Source organism: Lepus europaeus, chromosome X, assembly GCF_033115175.1.
Source record: "Lepus europaeus isolate LE1 chromosome X, mLepTim1.pri, whole genome shotgun sequence".
NCBI classification, from domain to species: domain Eukaryota; kingdom Metazoa; phylum Chordata; class Mammalia; order Lagomorpha; family Leporidae; genus Lepus; species Lepus europaeus.
Genome location: NC_084850.1, coordinates 71820040 through 71844887, shown reverse-complemented (window position 1 = coordinate 71844887; position 24848 = coordinate 71820040). Strand labels below are relative to the sequence as shown.

At 36.5% G+C, this 24848-nt stretch overlaps 1 protein-coding gene across 3 annotated transcripts in view; it reads right to left on the bottom strand.

Moving 5' to 3' along the window:
- The window catches only part of KLHL4 (kelch like family member 4), a 123136-nt gene that overhangs the window by 12186 nt on the left and 86102 nt on the right, over nt 1–24848 (bottom strand). For all 3 annotated transcript variants that reach the window (XM_062183467.1, XM_062183468.1, XM_062183466.1), the window contains 6 exons: nt 24187–24383; nt 19810–20022; nt 14306–14492; nt 7367–7591; nt 6400–6562; nt 4515–4727 (listed from right to left, as the gene is read on the bottom strand). In XM_062183467.1, coding sequence (XP_062039451.1) covers nt 4515–4727; nt 6400–6562; nt 7367–7591; nt 14306–14492; nt 19810–20022; nt 24187–24383 — 1198 coding nt within the window. The remainder of the gene's footprint in view (nt 1–4514; nt 4728–6399; nt 6563–7366; nt 7592–14305; nt 14493–19809; nt 20023–24186; nt 24384–24848) is intronic.

The window sequence follows — 24848 nt, the reverse complement described above, 5'->3', positions numbered from 1 at the left end:
AGAAGAAAGTATAAATGAACTTGATGACAGGTGATTAGAAATGATTGAGTCTGAAGAGCAAAAAAAATGAAGAAAAGTGAACAAAGTCTGCTACTGTTTAGATATTAGTTACGATTTCCTCAATGTGTAACTTTTAAAGACTTAGCCTCAGGGTGGTGCTACTGAATTAGCATGGGGGCCAGTGCAATGGTGTAGAGGGTAAAGCTGCAATTTCAGGGCCTGCATCTCATATGGGCGCTGGTTTCAGTCCCAGCTGCTCCACTTCCCATCCAGCTCTCTTCTATGGCCTGGGAAAGCGGTGGAAGATGGCCCAAGTCCTTGGACCCCTGAACCTGCGTGGGAGACCTGGAAGAGGCTCCTGACTCCTGGCTTCAGATCGGCCCAGCTCTGGCCATTGTGGCCATTTGAGGAGTTACCAGTGGATAAGATATCTTCCTCTCCCTCCTTCTCTGCCTCTCTGTAACTCTGCCTTTAAACTAAATAAATAAATGAATCTTAAAAAAAAAAAGCAAGAAAAAGCATGGATACCTGATCTAATTATGGTGTTTGGTGGTATGCCTAGTGGGTGGTCCTTTGGTCATTGGAGGCAAGTGCTTAGAACAGTTCTCAAAAGAAGGTTGATTATATAAGCCTGCTCTCTCTCTCTCCCTCTCCCTCTCTCTCTCTCTTTCTCTCTCTCTGCTTGCTGCCTTGTCATACAATCCTACCTCTGTATATATTCCAAGATTTACCACCCTCATCAGATGAGATCACCAGATCTTGAACTGTGAACCTCCAAAACCATAAACTAAAATAAACCTTCATTTCTTCATAAGTAGCTTACAATGGATTTAGTTTTAGCATGGAAATTTGATTAACATAGTATCTAAGGCACTAAAGGAATATCAATTAGACCAATGTATGTGTTGTAAAAATCTCAAAAGAAGGAGCAAGAGTACTCGTATTTATTTGTTACTTCAAATAATAAATACTTGGAGTAATAATAGCTGAAAATTTCTGACAAGACTAAAATCTATAAGCCAATTGTTAAAAGACAATCTTAATAGTAAGAAAAGTAACTTGCCACATTTAAGAAATTCTTAAGATTATCAGTAGAAACCTTTGAAGATGAAAGGCTATGAAAAGATATTTAAAGTGCTGAAAGAAAAAAGGCATCTGACTAAACTATGCTGCAAAAATAAACAATATGAGTATAAAAATTCATTTCCACTAGAAGTTCCCTATGGAAAAGGAAATTCTTCAAGTTGTAACAAAATGGTCCCAGACAATAAGTTGAAATTGTATGGAAATATAAAGTTCTCTGGTAAAGATAATTATATAGACAAAAATAAGAATCAATGTCATGATAATTTTGGTTGATAACTCTACTTTTTATTCTTCTATGAGATTTAAAAGACAATAGTATAAAAATTATGAATCCATGTTAATGGGTACACAAAACAGAAAGGTGTAACATCAATAGTAAAGGTATTTAGGAAGGCAGTTTAAAGTACTTTCAATGTGATAGAAAAGTTGGTATCAGTTTAAAAGATTGGAAAATCTTTAGGATATTATATATAGTCTCCATTGTAACTAAAAAGAAAACATTTATAAGGTATACCCACAAGGAATTCAGAAGGGAATCACAACTTGTCAGTATAAAATTCAATTAAATGCAAAGAAAAACTGGAAGGGATAAAGTAAGGAACTAAAAGTTTGTAGGTACAGTAAATTCTTCCCTGTTATTAGTTATTTTAAAGGTAGATGAATTAAAATTCCTCAATCAGAAGACATAACTTGGAATAATGGATTTTTAAAACAGTATCCAATTGTCTACAAGAAAATTATCTTAGATTTTAGATCTTAGGACATACCTAGATAAAAAATGAAAGACTAGACAAAGATATTTAATGTGAGAAGTTGTCAAAAGATAGTGAGGGTATATATAGTTATTAGGCAAAATAGACTTGAAAACAATGGTTACAAAAGATAAAAGAAAGATGTTATATAATAATAGAAGAGTCAATTCACAAAAATATAGTAATTACAAACATATTGACCAACTATCAGAGCTCCTAAATATATGAAGCCGACATTAACAGAATTGTAGGAAGAATCAGAAAACTCTATAATAATAGTAGAAAGCTTCAATTCTTCACTTTAAATAATGGATAGAAAAGTGAGACCAGACTATCAATAAGTTGCTACAGGAAGTGAACATTATAGGCCAACTGGTCATATACACATAACAAATCTACTCTACTATAGCAGAAAATATTTTTCTCAAGGAAATATGGACTATTTCCAGAAGTATTATACCATAAAACAAGTATTAACAAACTTAAAAAGATTGAAAACATGCTAGGTACTCTTTTCCGGTCATAATGCAAAGAAACTAGGATTCAAGTGTAGAAAAGAAATTGGAAACATTTCCAAACACAGGGCTGGTGCTGTGGCATAGTAGGTAAAGCCAACACTTGCAGTGCCAGCATCCCATATGGGTGCTGGTTCGAGTCCTGGCTGCTCCACTTCCAATCCAGCTCTCTGATGTGGCCTGGGAAAGCAGAGGAAGATGGCCCAAGTCCTTGGGCCCCTGAACCCATATGGGAGGCCTGGAGGAAGCTCCTGGCTCCTGGCTTTAGATTGGCACAGCTCTGGCTGTTGCAGCTATTTGGTGAGTGAACCAGTGGATGGAAGACCTCTCACTCTCTCTCACTCTCTCTCTGCCTCTGCCTCTCTGTAACTCTGTCTTTCAAATAAATAAATAAATCTTAAATAAATAAATAAATAAATCTTTTAAAAAATCTTAAAAAAAAGACCAATGGAACAGAGATAGCCCAGAAATAAACTCTGACAAACACAGACAATTGATTTTTGTCAATGCCACTCAATGTGGAAAGCAGGGTATTTTCAACACATGTTTAAGGGAAAATTGGATATTCAATTGCAAAAGAATATAGTTGTATCTTTAGTCACATCCAAAAATTAACACAAATCAATGATAGATGTTAACTGAAGAGTCAAAATTATAAAATTCCAAGAAGAAAACATAGGTGAAAAGCTTCATGACAGTAGATTTGGCAAACATTCCTTGGATATAACACCAAAAAGTCAGTCAGTAAGAAACTAAATAGACTTCCAAAATTTCTAAAAATAGTACTTCAAAGGGAATTTTTAACAGTGAAAAGGAAAACCATAGAATGAGATTTTTATATCTGGTAAAAGAAAAAAACTCTTATAATTCAACAACAAAAGACAAACATCCCAATTTTTGAAAATGTGCAAACAGCTTGAACAGAAATCTTTCTAAAGAAGATATAGAGTGACTAGCCATTTAGCCTAATGGTTGAAAGATCAGCATCCCAAATCAGAGTATAGATTCCATACTTATGTCTGGCTCAGGACTCCAGTTTCCTGCTAATGCAGATCCTGGGAGGTAGGGAGGTAGTGGTGATGGATGAGGTAGTGGGTCCCTGCCACCCATATGGAAGATCTGGATTGAGTTCTCACCTCCAGGCTTCAGCCCTGTCCCGGATTCAGCTGTTGGGGACATTTGAGGAGCGAACCAGCAGAAAAGAGCACTTTCTCTCTCTCTCTCTGTATATGTGTGTGTGTGTGTATCTGTGTGTCTGTCTCTCTCCTTTTCAAACAAATGAATAACACAAAAAAAGAAGATATACCACTGTCCAATAGTACCTGATGATATACTCAACATTTCTACTCACTAAGCAAAAGCAAATCACAACCCCAATGAGATACTACTTCACAAAACATTTACCACAACAAAGTCATTGTTCACAATATTATTAACATGCTTTTGGAGCTTCTCTTTGGCATTTTGGGATAGAAAAGTCTCCACATCTTTGAAGACTGACTTGATTTTAGAAATAGTAAACAGATTTCGATTTGAGTCTGTGATTTGGTTGTGTGATATAGCCTGGCAAAAAATTGCCTTACTTTTCATCATTTCGTCTCAGTATTTTTAAAGATTTTATTTCTTCATCTGTTTAAAAGGCAGAGAGACAAGTAGAGAGGGAGAGAGAGAGAGAGTTTCCTTCTGCATGTCCCCACAGTCGGAGCTGTGCAAGGGTAAATCCAGGAGCCAGGTACTCGATTCAGGTCTCCCATGTGGGTGGCAGGGGCCCAAGCACTTGGGCTATCATCTTCTGCCTCTCAGGATGCATGAACAGGAACCTGGATCTGAAACAGAGTAGCTGATAATTGAAAGAGTACCCGATATGGGATTTGGGCATCAGAAGTGGTGAATTAACCCTATTTTTTTCCCAAATGTGATTAGGAAAAGATAAGACAGAATACACACACACACACACACACTGATTGTGGATCTGAAGTGAATGAGGAGGATTTTTCCCAAAATATTTTGAGTCTAAGGTTATGTGTTAAGAAAGGGCTAACCTGCTGAAAAAATTAATACTTATATGGAAGTCGGTTTTCTATTAGCTTAAAAATCTTTCTCATTTCTGGAAAAAAAGTAACCAAATCATCACATGCATAAATAAATAGAAACAATTTACCTTTCCACACAGTCGGAAAGCCTGGAGCAGTGATTAGAAGCAGGGGCATCATGACCTCCTACAACATATAAGAATCCATTGTGTGTTGCAACTCCCACACCTCCACGTCTTTTGGACATTGGAGCACACAGACTCCACTTGTTAGTATGTGGGTCAAAGTATTCCATTGATTTGAGGCAGGAACTTCCATCACGTCCACCAATAGCATATAATCTAGGGGAAAAATGATAGAATGTAGAGCTTCGTGTGTTTGTGTGTGTGTGTACATATAGAAAATATATGCATAGAATAAGTATGTAAAAACTTTATAAAAATCATTTCCAATTTCTGAGGTTTCTGACTGTATGGTCTTCTCCATTATTTTGTAGTAAGTAGTCAGGCTTTGTTAAGGGATAGATGTCTAAGGGCATCTGTTAAGTCTACTCTACCTAAGACCTTTCTTCATCACTTTTGTCAAAGTAACTTTGACACAATTGACTAAAGTACTTCATGGGAAGTGATGCATAGGAAAAGGGAAGGTATATCAAATAGGTTGGCAGGATAGTTCCAAAGACCAACTCCACAATCTTAAAATTATAGCCAGGCTCAATACCTAGAATCAGAATCCCTGTTGTTTTTGCTACTTTATTTTCTGTAAAAACAGTATCAGTAAGAAGACATTAACTTAATAAACTAAAGGAATCAGATAGAACCTAGAAACTGAATTTTTCCTAGGAAGAGATATTGGCTGTTGCATTTCTCCCAAAAACTTTGAACTGGTAAATTTGCTGATGGGAAGTATTTTTTAAGTATACTTTAAATGTAATTCTGCATGAATAAAGAAGATAAGTAGAAACCACATGTCTGTAACTGCCCTTCATGTTGGATTTTGAACAACTGCAACTTACAACAAAATTAAGTCAAATTTGATGATTTCAGGCTGTTCGACAATGGACTGCAGATTACCTTACTGAATCACCAAGTATCATTTAGGATAAGCCAGAGATGATCAGATTTAAAAGTACATTAAGCTCTAAAACATTACAAATCATGTTAACCATGGATATTGCCTATTTCTTCTTATGTAAGGTGCTAAAACGTATCTGTGTTGAAATTTCTACAGAGCCAATTTCTGTGATGAGAGATTGGCTTTCTGCAGTCAGTACAGACACAGAAGACTGCATCCTGCCACCAACTCATCCTATTGTCTGAACTGTCACCATCACTCCTATATTCTGTTAATTGTCTCCATGGGTCCCATGTCAGGACAGGACATAGTGATGTTAGAGATTTCTGAGAGCTAAAAGTAATAATTATTTGGCATTACTTTTAGCTCTCAGAAATCTCTAACATCACTATATTTTAGTATATTACTTTCCTTTCATAGGCAAGTGATCAGGAAGAACATGAATATGAGTATTCAAGAAGTTGAAACTGGCAAGGATTCTATATTTGGGAGCTCTGAATGCTTAGGGGAGAAATTACTGAAAAAAACCAAAAGACTTATCTTTTTCCTAAGTCAAGAATAAGTCAACATGAAAAGTGGTAGTTTCTTGGGGGACAATTATAATTAGTTTGACTATAAATTTTCTTCTCGTATTTAATGAGCACACAAGTCACCCAAGGATCTTGTTTAAGTGCAGATTCTGATTCAGAAGATCTGTGGTAGGTCTAAGATTCAGTATTTTGTAACAGTTTTCAAGAAACGCTAATGCTTCTGGTCCTAGGACTGCACTTTGATTGGCAAGAGTCCCAGTATAATGAAAGGAGGACTCCAATAAAGGCTTTTCATCATTGATAACAAGGTTGTTCTGGTTATTTGGAATACATATTGATGAATGGAATATGTCCCTGAAGTTCTGTACCATATGCACTGGGAACAAAAAGTATGTGTGTTTGGACTTACTTGTTGTTTAACGCAACAACTCCAACTGTACTTCTAGGCGTTGACATACTGGCCACATAATTCCATTGGCGTCCCTCAGGATCCCATCTTTCTACAGTATTTAGATAACTCCATCCATCATGACCACCTACAGCATACATTGGTCCTTCAAGAGTGGCTACACCTAAAGAATAAAATTAGTATGAGAGATCACCCAAGAATGTACACACACTGGACCTTGTGTTTTGCTTATTAAATGATTTTACATATATTGGAAGTATCTAATGATTCTGATATAAAGCTAAATATGTTTTTGTAACCTTAGGAAACTTTCAATCATCATTACTGTGTCATGGAAAGGTACCACTGTCATAACATTGACGTCAACTGAAATAGTGGAACAGAACTTTTGTTCATGTGTAATAGGAAAGGGAAGCTTCTTTTTTTCTTTCTTAATGTCAATATAGCTTTTTTTTAAACATACAAGATAGTTTAGATATGGTATTTAATCTTAGATACACCTTAGAATGGTAGGTGGACTATGGTAGGTCTTTATAATCACTTTTTAAAATATAGTTACAAATAGATTCCTGTAATACAAATAACTAAACAGGGCTTTTTGAGGTTTAGTTTGAAGTTCTGCTAGATACTATAAATAGCCCTTGTGTGTTTCTCATCTCTTCTGGGAATTCACATAATTGCCTTTTATCCCCACTTTCCTCACCATTCCAATCAGCCTCTCAGTAGTTATATCTTCCTTATTTCTCCTACTTCTTCATAATATCAGTTTGATTGGGAAAAACTAGTTCTTTGTTCTCTGTGGGACACACTTTCTAAGTTACGTCTAGAAATCACAGTGACATAACTGAACTGAATAATTGTATAGTGTGTCATTTGGCAGACATAATTTATCAGAAGCTGAGTTTAAATTTTAAGAACTCAACTAAGTATACAGTCTCAAGAAGCCACAGTAACATGATGTTCTTACCTAAGCCATGCCTATGAGTTGACATGGGAGGCATCACAGTCCAGATTTTGCCAACTGGGTTAAAACATTCCACAGTATTTAAAGTTTTTAAACCATCTCTTCCTCCCACAACATAAAGTTTATTATCGATAACTGCAACTCCAAACTGAAGTCTGCGGCCACTCATGGTGCCAATATGCAGCCAGCTGTTGGTCCTGAGGTCATATTTTTCAATTGTAGTGGTACCTGTTAAAGTAATATTGAACAATCATTTAAAAAACTCTGTATTATAATTTTGAATTGATGTAATTCATGTTATATATATGTATGTATTACTTACAGTGCAATAGTAGTGACTGTAAATCAAATTAAGCACCCAGATGATTCTACAATCTGGTAATATCTTACTGCTCTGGATTCAAATGGAAGAATCAGAATAAAATAGATTTTTAAGGTATGTCTTCATAATTTACCTCCTGTAATCCTTTCTTTTGCTATACTAATTTGACAGAAGAACTAATACAGGTGTCAACCAGAATAGCTGGTGACAAAAAAGTATCATGGATTCTACTACGAAATATTTACACATCCATTATAGTTTAAATGACTTATAACCATTTAACATGTTAACTTATCTTCCTTCATTTTTTTCTCAGTTTGTGAGGGGTGTGTGTGTGTGTGTGTACATGTGTATTTAAAGGAAAAATGACTAAAGATTTAAGATTGAAAATTATTTTAATAGGCCTCTAGCATTGATTCACATAACGTTCCATGATGATAATGCAAAGGATTATAGTTTAGAGTATAAAAATCTGACGCACTACTTTCTATTTGTTTTAAGAATATTTCATTTTATTCTCAATTACCAAAATACCAAGCTTATAACTGTCATAATGAATTGTTACTACTGTCATAATAATTCATCATTTTATAGATAATTCAGCTTTCCATCTATTCATCAGCTTTTAGTAAAAGCTGATTTTGTACAAGAGGGACACTTCTGCCTAATAACCAAGGTGCAGAATGATAGAATTATTACTCACACCTATGTTGTACCTAAAACAGCTTGTGACTGGTTTGGGGAATTTCATCCTAGTTGCACAAATCCCAACACAGGAATGTGCAAAAACACTTCTCAGTTTTTGTTTTCCTGGGAAATTTGTGGATAGAATATTATCCATGAGTTAGGATTAAAATATGGTTGTCATGGAAGTATATCTATTGGCAGTTAAAAGTCCACTATATGGGGTCATAGCAAAGGAAAATTTAAACAGATTTGAGTGTATACTAGATCTGTGCTGCTTCTGAAAGTTTGTCTTGGATTCTTGGGAATAGTATTTGTTTCCTTCCTCTAATTTTATGTATTTTCTAGTGAACCATGCACTACATTATTCATGTCCCAGGATTTTGGATTTTCACAATAAACTTGTGACACAGGCACACATTTACTCCTTCCCTTTCATTGCTGCATCATTCACTGATAATGTGGATCGGGCTAATTCCTGATTTATAGATCAGGTACTGCTCTGTTGAGTGTATTTACTACTGAGAGGTTAAATTACAGCACCTATCTTTTCTATACTAAATACCTTTTTTTTTTTTATTTTTTTATTTTTTTATTTTTGACAGGCAGAGTGGACAGTGAGAGAGAGAGACAGAGAGAAAGGTCTTCCTTTTGCCGTTGGTTCACCCTCCAATGGCCGCCGCGGTAGCGCGCTGCGGCCGGCGCACCGCGCTGATCCGATGGCAGGAGCCAGGTGTTTATCCTGGTCTCCCATGGGGTGCAGGGCCCAAGGGCTTGGGCCATCCTCCACTGCACTCCCTGGCCACAGCAGAGAGCTGGCCTGGAAGAGGGGCAACCGGGACAGGATGGGTGCCCCGACCGGGACTAGAACCCGGTGTGCCGGCGCCGCTAGGCGGAGGATTAGCCTATTGAGCCGCGGCGCCGGCTATACTAAATACCTTTGGATGTAACCATTAAGAAAGGAATATCTACAAACAAGCTCACATCTATGTTCATTTTGTTTGCATTCATATATTTCCCTGAACAGTTTCTTGTCTTCCCATATCCGTCTTCATAGCTGCCACTACTGATTTTAACTTTTACTTCTAACTCTTTTCATTAGTGGATTTACCAAAGAGCCAATTTATATCAGGAAATGACAGCTAGGCTGCTCTCATTATTAAGATTATGGAGATATGAATGGTGAAATAGTTAGTTAGGAAACTGTAACAAGCTATAATAATCAGCCCTATATAGATTTATATTGCAAGATATAGATATTTGCCTTATGTCAGATTAATTTTCCCAACATTATATTAACATAGAAGAACAACTATCCCACACTTTTCCACTGCAACCACAAACAATTATGTGTCTGTATCTGAATTCTGAACATGTTTGAAGGCCATCTGCCCACCCCCACCAAAACTCCAACTAATTAAAATGTAAAGCCTTCAGCTGGCTTAGTATGACAGCTCTGTGTTTGGTGAAAAAATATAAAGTAGATTTTTAAATTTATATTATTTTATTTTATCCAAAAATTTAGCAGACACATAGAAGTTGAACATATTTATGGGATATCCTGTGATGTTCTGATACATGTACACATTGTGTTATGTCCAATTAGGATAATTATAACTATCCCCTCAAACATTTAGCATTTCTTTTTGCTGAAAATATTCAAAATCCTATCTTCTGAGTTTTTTTCTGTTTGTTTTTATATAGAAATATACAGTGCATTAATCTTATAGTCCTTACTCAACTCTTTAGAATTTTTTTTTATTTAAGGTGATTTGGCTGCCCTAAAGTTTTGCACATATTGTGCATCAATTCATTTCTAAGCTCTCACTTAATACTCATGTATCATCTGTTCAACAACAAGCAAAAGCCACCAAATTTGATGTATTGCTGTGGGTTCTCTGAGCATAGTAGTGTAGATAGTAGCTTTGAATATATCTGATTTAGTGATTTCCTATATCAACTTTAAAATTATCTAAAGATACTATATTAGCTTTTACATTGTTCCCTGATGTACTGTCTCTCAGAAGTAGTTATTTTTAATAAATAATTTATAAACGTTTATGTGTACAAGACATCAAAAGTTTGCCATTTGACTACTTCTGAATTTTGACTCTGGTGATACTTACAACTTTTTGATGATTATTTTTGATATACTGTAGGATTTATAGCAAACTCTAGCTATTCGTATATCAATATTTAGCAGCTATTTCTGACATTATTGTATGAGTGAGAGCGGAAATTAAAGATTGAGGAAGTACTGTATTTCCTAGACATCAAAAAGCAAAAGTTTAAAAAATATCTTTTATTGTTTACAGCCTATGTCTCTTCCATTGAGGAACAGTGTTTTGGTTTTTTTTTTTTTCCTCTCTCTCTCTTCATACTATTTGTTGAACACTTTTAATTAGTGGTGTAGGGTTAACTATATGATCATTAAGTAAACTGAAAATAGATCTTTGTATAAATTAAGAGTGGGAATGTGAGAGGGAGGAGGAAGAAGGGTTTCAGTCTGATCAGGAGGGAGGGTGAGGGAGGGAAGTGTCACTGTATTCTTAAATCTGTACATATGAAATGCATGAAACTTGTGTAACATAATTTTTTTTTATTTTTTATTTTTTATTGTTTTGACAGGCAGAGTTAGAGACAGAGAGAAAGGTCTTCCTTTTTCCGTTGGTTCACCACCCCCCCCAAGTGGCTGCTATGGCCGGCGCGCTGCACCGATCCGAAGCCAGGAGCCAGATGCTTCCTCCTGGTCTCCCATGCGGGTGCAGGGGCCCAAGGACCTGGGCCATCCTCCACTGCCCTTCCAGGCCACAGCACAGAGCTGGACTGGAAGAGGAGCAACCGGGATAGAATCCGGCGCCCCAACTGGGACTAGAACCCGGTGTGCCGGTGCCGCAGGCGGAGGATTAGCCTAGTGAGCCGCGGAGCGGGCCCAACTTAAATTTTTTTTAAAAGTATCTTTAAAAAAAACTAAAACAGTGCCTATAAGAAAAGGCATGCGTATAGAAATTCTTTATCTATGCTTTTTGTGAACGAATGTAATAGGTATACTTTTTCAATGTAATACTGATTTTTAGAGATAAATATTACTCTTCTTGTTTTACCCAATATTTTTCTTACACTGCTTACTTTTAATATCTTTCTTTTCCTTTTCTTTTTGGTCCTAAGTGTACCTTGGTTTTTCAAAAGATTCTAAGACCTTTACGGTGGGGGGGGGGGCAGTTTTGTGGCTGTTATTTCTTTTTGTAATAGTGGCAGTGCAGAAAAAAGAACATAGAATTTGAATAAGAATTACATTTCCAGCTTTTATGGATGCTTGTTCTTGGCTTAGTTATCTAACCTTAAGATGTACCTAGTGGGGCTTGTGTTGTGATGTAGTAGGTTAAGTCACCACCATCCCATGTGGATGCCGGTTGCTGTCCCAGCTGCTCCACTTCCAATCCAGCTCCCTGATAATGCGCCTGTAAAAGCAGTGGAAGATGGTCCAAGTACTGGGGACCCTGCAACCCATATGGGAGACCTGGGTGAAGCTCCTGGCTCCTGGTTTCAGCCTGGCCCCATGCTGGCATTTTGAGCCAACTGAAGAGTAAACAAGTAGATGGAAGATCCATCTTTCTGTCTCTCCCTCTCTCACTGTGACTTTGCCTTTCAAAATAAATAAATAAATCTTTAAAAAGATTTATTACCCCAGTAAGGGTAATAAAATCTATCTTGTAGCATTATTGTGAGGATTTGAAATTATATTTGAAAAATGCCAATCAGGTACTCAAAAATATTCGTTTTGTTTGTTTGCTTGTCTTTTTATTTATTTATTTATTTGATTGATAGAATTACAGACAGAGGGAGAGATTGAGAGAAAGGTCTTCCATCTACTGGTTCACTCTCCAATACGCTGCAACGGATGGAGCTGAGCCAATCCGAAGCCAGGAGCTTCTTCCTTGGTCTCCTGCGCGGGTATAGGGGCCCAAGCACTTGGGCCATCCTCCACTGCCTTCCCAGGTGCATTAGCAGGGAGCTGGATCAACAATGGAGAATCTGGGACCTGAACCTGCACCCCTATGGGTGCTGGCACTGCAGGCGGAGGCTTAACCTTGTATGCCACTGTGCTGACCCCAAAGATGGTAATTTTTACTACTCTTGTGGTAGTCTGCAGCTTCCCATAGAATCTCATATGGTGTTTCTATATACTAGGAACTCAAAAGAGTCCCAAAATGAGGGTCTTGCTTCTTTCCATACCAAGCTGTTTTAATAGAATCCAGGAGTTAGAGATTAACTTTTCACTCATTTTTAGAAACTGATGAGGAGTTGAGGAGCTTATAACCATTTATATAATATATTACTTTATGTAATGATGACTTAAATAAGAAGAACCTGAAAAAAATGACAAAAATAGACAACAAATACTGGTACACATACACACACAAACACAAATACAAGATATTCCTTTTCTCTCATTGCACACCATATGTATGTAAATATATATATAAATATATATAATTTAATACATAACCTAAGAATAACCACATTTGCACTAAGTGCTTTTTAAATTTAAATATCAAACAAGAAACCTTCAAACATGCTATTAACACTAATTTTATTCAACAAAATGCAATAAAGTATCAAATTACCAGGCATGAAAATAAGTATAAGATCCCATTATATTTGTTATTTTCTGAAAAAACAGTAGTTCTGTAAAGTAGCCTTACAATTTTGAAAATGACTGTATTTTCAATCTCTTGTTTTATAGGTGTTTTGATTTGAACATGTCCCCAGGAATTCATATTGGAAAATTAGTCCACAATGTGGCAGTACAGAAAGGTGGTTGAGTCTTTAATAGGAGTAGGTCATGGGAAATGGCCCTATGAATGTAATTAAAGCTGCTTTTGCATGGATAAGTAAGCATAAGAGCAGGTTGTTACAATGTAAATACACCCCTTATGTTGTCTCCCTTCGGCTGTGCACACTTGCAGTTGTCTTTTTCTGTCATATTGTGATACAGCATGAGCCTCTCGCCAGATGCAGCTGTCCAATCTTGGACTTTCAACCTCCAGAACCATGTGGCAAATAAACCTCTATTCTTTATAAACTACCCAGTGTTAGCTATTTTGTTATAGCAACAGGACTCCTGGCTTTGGCCTGGTGTAGCCCTGGCTCTTGTGACCATTTGGGGAGCAAACTAGCTGATGGAATATCTGTTTGTCTCTCCCTCTCTTTCTGTAATTTTGCCTTTCAAATAAAATAAATCTTCAAAAAATACTCTTTCGGAAGCCTCATTTCTTTGTTTTTATGACAAACTTTAAATAAATATCCCCTGGAAAGACAATATTGCAGAATTGCTTCCATGAAAGAAAAGGACCTACTAAAGTGTTTTGCTAACATGAATTAAAGGGTTATGTGCCATAAGGGGAATGAAAACTGTGGTCAGAAAAATCATATAAAATACCAAATTTATGATAACTTTCTTTTTTTCTTTTTTTAAAGATTTTATTTATTTTATTTGAGAGGTAGAGTTACAGACAGTGAGAGGGAGAGACAGAGAGAAAGGTCTTCCTTCTGTTGGTTCACCCCCCAAATGGCCGCTACGGCCGGCGCGCTGTGCCGATCTGAAGCCAGGAGTCAGGCGCTTTTTCCTGGTCTCCCATGTGGGTGTAGGACCCAAGCACTTGGGCGATGCATCCTCCACTGCCTTCCCAGGCCACAGCAGAGAGCTGGACTGGAAGAGGAGCAGCTGGGACTAGAACTGGTGCCCATATGGGATGCCAGTGCCACAGGTGGAGGACTAACCTAGTGCGCCACGGCACCGGACCCGAAAGATAACTTTCAATGCACTCATTTAACATGGTTTTAATACCACTCTCTTAATTTGAAAGTGTTGAGAGTATCTCACCTATTTTGAATAGAGACATTTTATAAATGAATTAATTTATTCCTTTTACCTTTTAAAGCATCCATGCCTCCCACAGCATAAAGGGCCCCCACAGTTGATTTTCTAGGTTTTGTCCGAGGACTTTGCATCATGGGTCTTCTCTCAGGTAAGAGATGATATTTCATAGCTTCCATCAGGAGCTTCTGACACTCCAGATCACCACTAAACATGGAACTGTTTTCAAGATCTGCCAATAACTGAAAAGTAATGATGAATGGCATGTAAATGAAGAGGTCACCATTAGAAGGAACATATTTTGATTTATATATGTTTGGAGAAAACTAGACCTAATTGAAATGTAGAAGTTTTATTATTTAATATTTTAAATTAAATATTTGTATTTTTAGGTGTCATGTTATAATGACTAAAAGCCTTATGGTAATAGCTAATGATCTATGCATATTAATTAACTGAAACACTATTCACCTTTCAAAGATGTAAATAAACAATCTGAAGGAGTCAAAGTGAAAAGGCACCCATAAAAATATTACTGAAAGTAATTAAAAATAATGACTGTGCTTTCAAACAGCAAGCATCGTTTAGTCCACTACATGTAGCTAATGCAAACAGGCACCTTTGGTGAAGTGGGTTGAGGGTAGAGGTGGCAGTCATTCAAATATGCCCAGTTAAAATAACATCATCCACAGGGGACTGCATCTTTATCATGAAATCGTTTCTGCATGATATTTTGAAAGATACTTTTGAACTGAGTTAATGTGTATGTGTTAGTAACTAGATAACACAACAGCAAAAGTAGATCAATGCTCTGAACTATCATTACTTGGCAGACAATAAGATTGTACCTGACACTGATAAAATCTAGAAAAATTGTTTTTTTCCTGGGATGAGTTGGAGATAAGTCAAGAATATGTTTAGGAGTGTTTTCAAGGGTCAGATTGATTCCCCTGGAGTTTTGGGTCCACTGTATCATTGGCTATTGAGAGGAACAGCAAGCAGCTTATTGGAATGCAAGCACTAATCTCAGTAAGCTTCTCTGAATTTTCTTGGTCTGCCCTGACTAACTCTGGCTTTGTTCTCACCCCACATGCAATCTCAGGTAGATCATTATTTTGACTTGCTTGATGAGTTCCCAGACATTTCCTTAACGCACAGGCTGTTAGAAATATATTTTAAAAAAATTAAGTTATGTAATTTTTTCTTCAGAAATTCATCACCATTCTCTTCATATATTTCATTTCTAAAATATTTGCTTAAGGTAGCCTTTACATTTGTTTTGAAAGCCTATACTGGTATGCCATTGCCCAACACTGCAATTATGAAAAGTTCACATGGCCCACATTCCAGGCAGAAAGCACACTGAATGTGAGAGGCCCAGGTATCACTGGTTGTGCAACTGGGCTGGAAATTTCCCTTTGTTACAATAAATTAAGAGAGAGGATCCAAGAGGGCTGAATATGGAAAGATGTGTTGATTTTGACCATGAGGAAGCAACAGAAGAAAGGAGGAACTGCATTTCCAGGGGAAAGTTTGAGGGAAGCTTGCAGTAGAAATTTTACAGAAAGAGAAAGAGATACCATAGAGCAGCGTGGATGCTACAAACGCACAACAGTGAGCAGAGACACTCCTGGTGACTCCTGTAGCCAGGGGCGGAGAAAACATGACATCATGAGACCGAGCTGAGAGCACAATGTGGAGCCCCTGTCACTGGTGATAGCACCTGAGGGAGAACTTTGGCAATCACACTCATTGGAGTCCAGCCTGGAGCAGTAGTCGGGGGCAGGGTGCCCATCTAACTCTGTGAACGGAGAGCATGTTTCTTTCTCCCCATCCCCCAACAAGGGCACCTGGTGACTAGCAGTGAGACCGTGCCATACTAATAACATAAGTAGAGGCTGCTCTCATGAGTGTGTAACTATTGGATTTTATTTGGGTCATTAATGGGCAGTCCTCACTGACTTTGAGTCTGGTTTGGAGGGTTAGCAGGGGGTGGGGCATCTTTTTAGGCTTGTGACGTGCTCCCCTCCCCTCACTCTATCATAGGTGCCCTGACTCAAACTGTCCAAGTAGAACACCCACAGACAGGGACTTCTGGGAATGCCTTGGCTCTGTCTGTGGATGAGGCAGCTTCAAGGGACTAAGAGTGGACCCCCGATCCCTGTGACTGTGGGAATTCTGTGACTGCATGATAGGGCGTGGGTTATAGCTGGGTCTCTGGACAATCACAGCATCTGGCTTCAGAGGTGCAGAGTCCCCTGAGTGCCTGATGTGGGTCATTGCAGAGGGGTCCGTGCTCACACTGAGGACCACACGGATCCTTCATGTAGTTCATGAGCCTGAGTGGGTGGCGTGTGTAGCCGCCGTGGGCTCACACTAGGCACTGGTCACCTTGATAGAGAGCAGGTGAGGCTGTGATCATGCCAGCTGACGTAATCATACCCGCCCCAGCTGACAATAGAGGAGTTCCACCACACCCAATTTGGGTGTCACCCTGGACTCTTGCCTCGCCCTCAAGTACAGACCAGAGCTCCCTGGCTCCACCCAGCACACACCTCAAAACACTTCGAGATATCCACTAAAGGAGTAAACACTCCACTAAGTCACAGAGGCATATTTTAAAGATGAAAGTCATCAGAGGGGAAAACCAACAAGTGTTTCCACAAATGCCAAAAAATAAATGTAGAAATACAAGAAACATGAACAAGGAAGACAATATAACTCCCTAAAGGATAGCAACAATGCTTCATTGTTGGAATGTGAAGACAAACAGGTTGATGAAATGCCTAAAAAAGAACTCAAAAGAATGATCATAAGATTACTCAAAATCACAGAGAAGCAAATACATGAGTTAAAGAAATCCATACACTACATGGATGAAAAGTTTTGCCAGAGATAGAGGTATTGAAGAGAAATCAAACTGAAATATTAGAATGAATTCAATATGTCAAATAAAAAATACAGTGGAAAGGGTTAACAACATACTTGGTTGTTGTCTTCTGAGCAAGCAGGAGATATTGGATGTATCTCAATCAAACAGAAAACAAAAGAAGAAAAATACTAGAAAAACTGAAAACAGTATGTGATACTATTAAACAACCTAACATACATGTCTTAGGAGTTCATGAAGGTGTGGAAAGAGAAAGTGATTATAAGTCTTATCCAGTGAAATAATAGCAGAAAACTTCCTTAATTTAGAGAAAGATAGGGACACTCAAGTACAGGAAGCGCATTGAACTCCTAACAGACATGATCAGAAAAGATCTTCACCAAGACATATTATAGTCAAGCGTTCAATATTAAAACATAAAGAAAGCTTTCTAAAATATGCTCGAGAGAAATGCCAGATCACTTTTAAAGGATCTCCAATTAGATTCACAGCCGATTTTGCATCAGAAACCCTACAAGCTAGGAGAGAATGGAGAGACAAAGTCAAGTCCTAAAACAAAAAACTGTCACCTCAGAATATTGCACTCTACAAAGCTCTCATTTATAAATGAAGGTGAAATAAAGACCTTCCAAAACAAACAGAAATTGAAAGAATTTGTCACCACTCTCTTCTAGTCTTACAAATGATACTTGGGAATGTGTACACACAGAAATAGAGAAAGATAGTCACCATCATGAAAGAACATGAAGGCAGAAAATCTCCTAGTCAGAGTACAAAGGAAATCCAAAGCAAATAGGAATATTTATGGAAAAATGGCAGGGCCAAGTCATTATTTCTCAATAGTAACCTTGAATGCAAATGGCCTAAATTCTCTAATTAAAAGATACAAACTGGCTGGGATTTATTTTTAATTTTTAAAGACTTATTTATTTATTTGAAAGTCAGAGCCACACAGAGAGAGAAAGAGAGAGAGAGAGAGAGATGTCTTCCATCTGCTGGTTCATGCTCCAATTGGCTGCAATGGCCAGAGCTGCACCAATCCAAAGCCAGGAGCTTCCTCCAGGTCTCCCATGTGGGTGCAGGGGCCCAAGGACTTAGGCCATCTACTGCTTTCCCAGGCCATAGCAGAGAGCTGGATCAGAAGTCGAGCAGCCGAGATTCGAACCGGTGCCCATATGGGATGCTGGCACTACAGATGGTGGCTTTACCTGTTATGCGATAGCGCCAGCCCCTTGAATGGATTTAAAAATAAGACCCATCTATTTGCTGCCTACAAGAAACACCCCACCAACAAAGGTGGTTGAATACTTCTTATACAATTGCATCTCAAATTTTTGCATGTCTAAGAATCATTTGGAGAACTTAGTAAAATGCAAATTCTTCAACCTCACCCTCAGAAATTGCTTTAGTGAGTCTGAGGTAGTACTTGAGAAATTATTTTTGCAGTAAGCTCACAGGAAATCCTACACTGATGGTCCATAAACATTTTGAATGACACTGTTTTATAGAATCTGATAAATCATATAGAACTTCTCTTGAATATAACAAATAAGTGTATCCATGCTCACTAAGACATAAAATTTCTATAGATTCTGAAGCTCATCTATAATCCCAGATTTAGAACTTTGGGTCTAAAATTACATATAAATGTTGACATTTCTCTTTTAGGTGTTACCATTGCCTTTCCTTCCGTATAAATTTTTTAATCCTTGAAGGGAAGTCCGTTTTTTTTTATTTCATAGTATAGATTCTTAAGAGCAAGCATGTAATTCCATAGAATTTAATTAACTACTAAATGTAAAAATATATGTATATAGGAAAATCATCAGTACATTAACAATCTATTTTTCAATATTAACAATTAGTTATTTTGCTGAAAATGAATTTATTTTAATAATTACAAAACCATTGATCCATTATGTGCAGATAAGCTCTCTTTTTCCAATTTAGATGATATTGAGGAATTTAGTCACAGACTCAATAAATATGACATGAATATGTTCAACATATTCCTATATATAAATACATAGTGTGAATTAGATCTATTATTGATCAATTCACTAGAGTGAAAAAATTGTGGTTATCACCAATGGTGGAGTTATGTAGCAGGACTGCAAAACATTCTCACTAAACTTCACATGCTAAAATTTAATATGAGGTGAGTCAATCTCATGTCTTCTCCAAGGGAGTTTGTTTTCACAGTTGTCTTTTGCTGTAATCCTTTGGTTCAGCACGCAGGATGAGGCTGCCATTATAACGATGCTCTAGTGCATCTGAAAGTATGATGCATGCTTTCAATCATAGCAGATAATTATTCATAGTAGCAGGCATCATCCAATATATCACTCCAGAAGATGAACAGAAAAAGAGAAAGATTTGGCTTAGTCATTTACCCTGCTTGTGACACGTACTATTTGGTGAGCGAGAGAACTGAATTTGATGACTGTTCTGACATTTAGGTATCATCTGTAGTTTTTTTTTTTAATCCACATTTCCAGTTTCTCCATTATTAATGCCTCTAATTGAAAGCTGGATAGATCCTTCCGCTAAGCAAGGCCTGAACACACCAATTACCAGAAATCCTCTGATTAAATAAGCAAATAAGGAATGAGTTAATGCCTAGTGGGGGTTTTGAACTCTAATTCTATTACCTGGGTACATTTCCATACCTGTGGAGGAAGTAATGGCAGTCGGATATAGGAAAGCAGCATCGCCAGGTCTCGTTGCCTGGTCTGTGCATCATGCCCTACCCACTGCATTAGAGCGTGGAAAATGGTTTCTTCATCAGGTACATTAATGTCATCACTACACAGAAGTTTTGAAATTTCAGTGGCTGGAAGTAGGAGGAATTCCTGGTTCTTTATTACCTCAATAAAGTGTTCCTAAGAAAGGAAGGAAATCCAGTCAATTTTTACACTTTAGAAACTTCTTAACAACAACAACAAGAAGTATCAAAGCGTTTCACTCTGTAAAACATCAGAAAATGGCAGAAAGACAGATATAACTATTTATAACAAACAGATGTTATTGCACACAGGGGTATGGGGAGTCTTCTGAAGCTGAGAGACTAAATGCTTGTACTAGTAATTTCTTGTCAAGCACAAGGAAAATCCTTAACTCTCACGGGTTGCATGAGCACAGTGTTGCAGCCCATAGAAGTGCTTTTTGCCTTCAGCTGTTGTATGTGGGACAACAGCTATGACTCCAAACCTGACTGTCCTGTTGGTCTTTAGCCAAAAGCTCTAAGACAAAGGATGAATGTTTTCAAATTGGAGGCTATCATGAAGGCCTTGATGAATTAACTCTTGCCATGCATTTCAGGAGGCAACAGACTAAAATCCTTTGAGAGTTTAAGAAAAAGAGATTGATGAAAAACTCTTAGGGAAAAAACTGATTTCTACTGACCAAGGGAAATGTATCCTTTTACAATGGATCACAATCTATAGATTCAAGACAATTTAAATGGATTTCTTTGGAGTGTTTCTTTAGAAGGAAGTGTGGCTGAATGTACATTTTTATATATTATATCTTAATTCTCACTTTCATCATCATGTTGTATTTTGTCAAGTATCAAATTTCAAAAAGCCATGTTGCAATTTCTTATCAAACACCATATATTTTCCAGTATATAAATATTATATGCTTTTTATTTGACAACAATTATCATTTCTCAAATTCTTCATAATAAAGTTCTCATATTTTAAATGCAATAAAAGACATTTCTGAAATAGAGGCAATCATGCTTACTTGACATTAATGTTGCAAAATAACCAGATATTCAGGGAACAGTTGAAGACAACCTCTGAGGCCTCTGGAAAAATTAAATCACTCATTCTGCTCTTCTCTTAATTTAGTCATTGTAGAACTGAGTTCGGCTAAAAGCAAAATTATCTACATAGCAATCATCAGAGTTGATAGCTCTAATGTCACAAGGTCCAAATTAACTTACCTGTTTAGACAAAGAATCCTTCTGGAATTAAGGCAAGCAAATCAGTGAAAACTGGTATTCTTATTGTAGCAGAGATCTGTGGTTGAGAATCCTCTCACAGAAGATAATGCTAATAGCACTAGTACTTCTACTACTATTAAACACTTGTACAGCACTTCACACTTTACCAAATTATTTCACAAGAATTAAGTCATCACCCATGTGATCTTGTGAGGGATCCAATTTCTTCAATGAGAAAGCCAGTGATATCAGTTGTTTGATCTTTTTTTACAATTTAGTGGCAAAGTCTGTACTCAGACAAAAGCCTCTGACATCATGTCTGTTGCACTTTGCTCAAATACTGCAACTGATTTTCATAATTAATATAATTTTTCTGAAAGGGTTAAGAAAAATATAAAACCCTATAAAACTTACAGTTACTTATTTCTCTTATTACATACAAACTCTGAAACTGCAGTAATATTATGGAAAATCTGTATTTCCTTCTCTTTTCTTGTGTACCCACCAGTGAAAAGCAAAGAAAAAAAGAAGAAATTATCTCAATGTGTATTCCCTACTCAGTGACCAATGTTGTTTATAACATGCCTATTTCACTTAGTTATGTATTTTAGACAGCTAAAATGACTAAAAATTATTTATATCATGGCCATATTTAGATATAACCAGAAATTATATATTCTGACAGAATTTCTTATGACTTTAGATTTACTATCTGACAAGACAGTATTGAAAATTGCTAGACAATAGATTAATGTAACTAGAAAAATAAACATATAGGTTTAAAGTATCTATGTATGGCACTCCAGCATGAAGTACTGTAGAAAAATAGTTATACTTAAAAGACAATCTTACCTTGTTTGATTTTGGAATTATTTGGCCTCTAATTTAAAAACAAACACCCGCCTACGCACTTTCCCATGAACCATTTTTGTGTCCTTACTTCATTATTCATTTTATTTAGTCCACACCTAAATTGCTTCAAAATTTAGTAAACGAATATAGCATTCTAGTTGAATGTTTCTTCAAAGCTAACAGCTACTTATACGATTGAGATGATTGATTTTGTGTCAACTTGACTGGGTCATGCTGTGCTGAGACATTTGGTCAAGCATTATTCTGGATGTTTCTGAGAGTGTTTCTGGATGAGGCTCACCCATGTTAGGGAGGGCAACCTGCTTTACTCAGTCTAACAATTGAGTCATGATTATAATTAAATCCATAAAATGCTTGACACTATGAGGGTACTTCAGAAAGTTAATAGAAAATGGAATTTAAGTTTATTTTGGTATAAAATTTTTTGAAATCCATGCATAATTTTTAGTAATACACATTTCCATGAAGTTAATGAAATGTCTTTGTCTTCCTAGACATCAAAATTATTTATATCCTTATACTATCAATACAGTACTACAAAGGCATAATTATAACAAGGCTTTTGCCTATTTTACTGTATTCACAATAGATACTAAAATAACCAATGAAGGACGATTAAGGAAGACCACAGCAATGCATTTTTATGCACATCCTGTTTTAACACTCAGTTTGGTCACATAATAGGAAAAGGAAGACAAGTTCATTTTGAGCAACAAAAATAATTCAAGCTGTTTATCAGAATGTATTTTGTCTGCAAGAGTAAGATACCAGACAGGAAACTGTTAATACTTAGTTCAAGAATTTAAGTAATTTAACAGGAAGTTTTCATGTTTGGCTTTTGTGGTAGAACTAACCTTTGAACTACATAACTGCTGTTCTTTCAGATTATATGGCATCTGTATTTAGGACACAGGGCTATAAATAGAATAATTAAATGACATATTTTAAGATGCCAACCATTATAATGTGATTCTCTACATAATGGTGTTGTTTCAGGAATATCTTTGAAACTTCAAATTTCAAACAATGACCTGGGGTGGGGAGGAGGGAGAAAGACTTAGAAGAAACTTTCAGAGAATTCAATTTTAGAAATTTGAAAGTATTATTTATAAACATCTCTATCCTAAAAAATAACACTACTTCTACTTATCATCTTTACATCCAATTCTCCGTTGCTCACTTATATGCAATTGACTTTTGTTTTTTAATCTTAAGTAATGGGAAGAATTTCCTTTGCTTGGAATTTTTGTCTTGTAATTGGATTTTACAGGAAGTTTTATCCCTTTTGTCATTCACTGCTTCATTTTTTTTTATCAGAGAAGTATAAACATTTATGGTAAGTATTCATTTAATATCTTCTGTTCACATTTTTGCTTCCCAACAATCTAGCTTTCATGTGACTAACACCTGACTAAATAAAGATCACTGCACTCTATGCAACTTTTAAATAATTACCACATATGGACATGTTCATTCAATTTATTATAACAACTAGTAGAATAGAAAGGGATTTTATAAGTTAAGTTAAAGGATTGAACTGCAAATTGTTTTTTAGCCAAAGCACAAGTTTTTACTAAGGCATAAAAAAATCTATTCAATAAATTGTCCGCCTTACTAACTTTGGTAGTTCATTAAACCTTTCCAATGAATACTTACCCATTAATATGAGTTTTTTTCTTATTGAATGATATTTCACTTTCATTAAAAATAATAATTTATGCAGCTTTAGAAATTTTAATTCTAAAGCAGTTCTATAGTTTAGAAGCTATAGTTCTAATTGTGCAAAAACATCAGGGAATTTACATTTTCCTAATACTGTAGATTCTGTTTTTGTTTTGTTTTGTTTTGTTTTTTGTTTGTTTGTTTTTTGACAGGCGGAGTGGACAGTGAGAGAGAGACAGAGAGAAAGGTCTTCCTTTGCCATTGGTTCACCCTCCAATGGCCGCCGTGGTAGGCGCGCTGCTAATTCTGTTTTAAATAGACACTTGCACAATTGAATTTTGGGCAGTATTTTCATTTCTCCAAGTTTTGAGATTTAATTAATTTTTTTGGATTCAAAGCATGAAAAAATGTTCTTTTGTACAGTTCAATAAGAAAAATATATTTCTCTAATATACATGATGTGCTAGTCACCTACAAGTTTCATAAGTTCCAATTGCCTACTGATGTTATCACAATATAATCATATTATTAATACAAATTAGATTCAAGTAATTGATTTTACCATGGTGTACTTATGTGCCACGTTCAGGAGCTCTGTACAACCCTGGGCATCTCCAAATGAGCGAATCCCTAAGCAGTTGGAGGGATGGAGCTGCTTTATGAGGAAATTGGAGCAGACTTCAATGACTTGCGTCAGCTGCAGGAGACAAGCTGCAGCCAGCAGACTTTCAATGGTATCTTCTTTCAATTGCAGGACACCTAGATGGTTTCAGAAAATAAAGGAGGATTATATGCTCCATAAAATGAGACACAAATAGTATGGCTGGTTAAATTGTTGTCAGTTTCCTCTCTAGTAAGGCTATGATTTTTAGTGTACAATAGCAACTCTGAGAATATGTGTTGAGGTTTACCTACACAAAGGAATCCTGGAGTAAATATTAATAAAATGACTGATGGGAACTAGCTTGGGTTATCAAAAATGAAACAAATGAGCAGTAAATACCATCATTGCAAAGAAAAGTAATTTGTTATTTCTTTATCAATTTAGCTTGGTCTGCATTAAAATTTGATATCAATCATTTCATAATGTATCCGTACAAGAGAAAATCGCATTGTATTCCTTAGATATATACATTTTTTAATTAGCAATCACACTAAAATAAGGGTGGGAGAATTGTTTATATTATTACTCAAGTAACATTGTGTCATATTGTGTTAAGTATG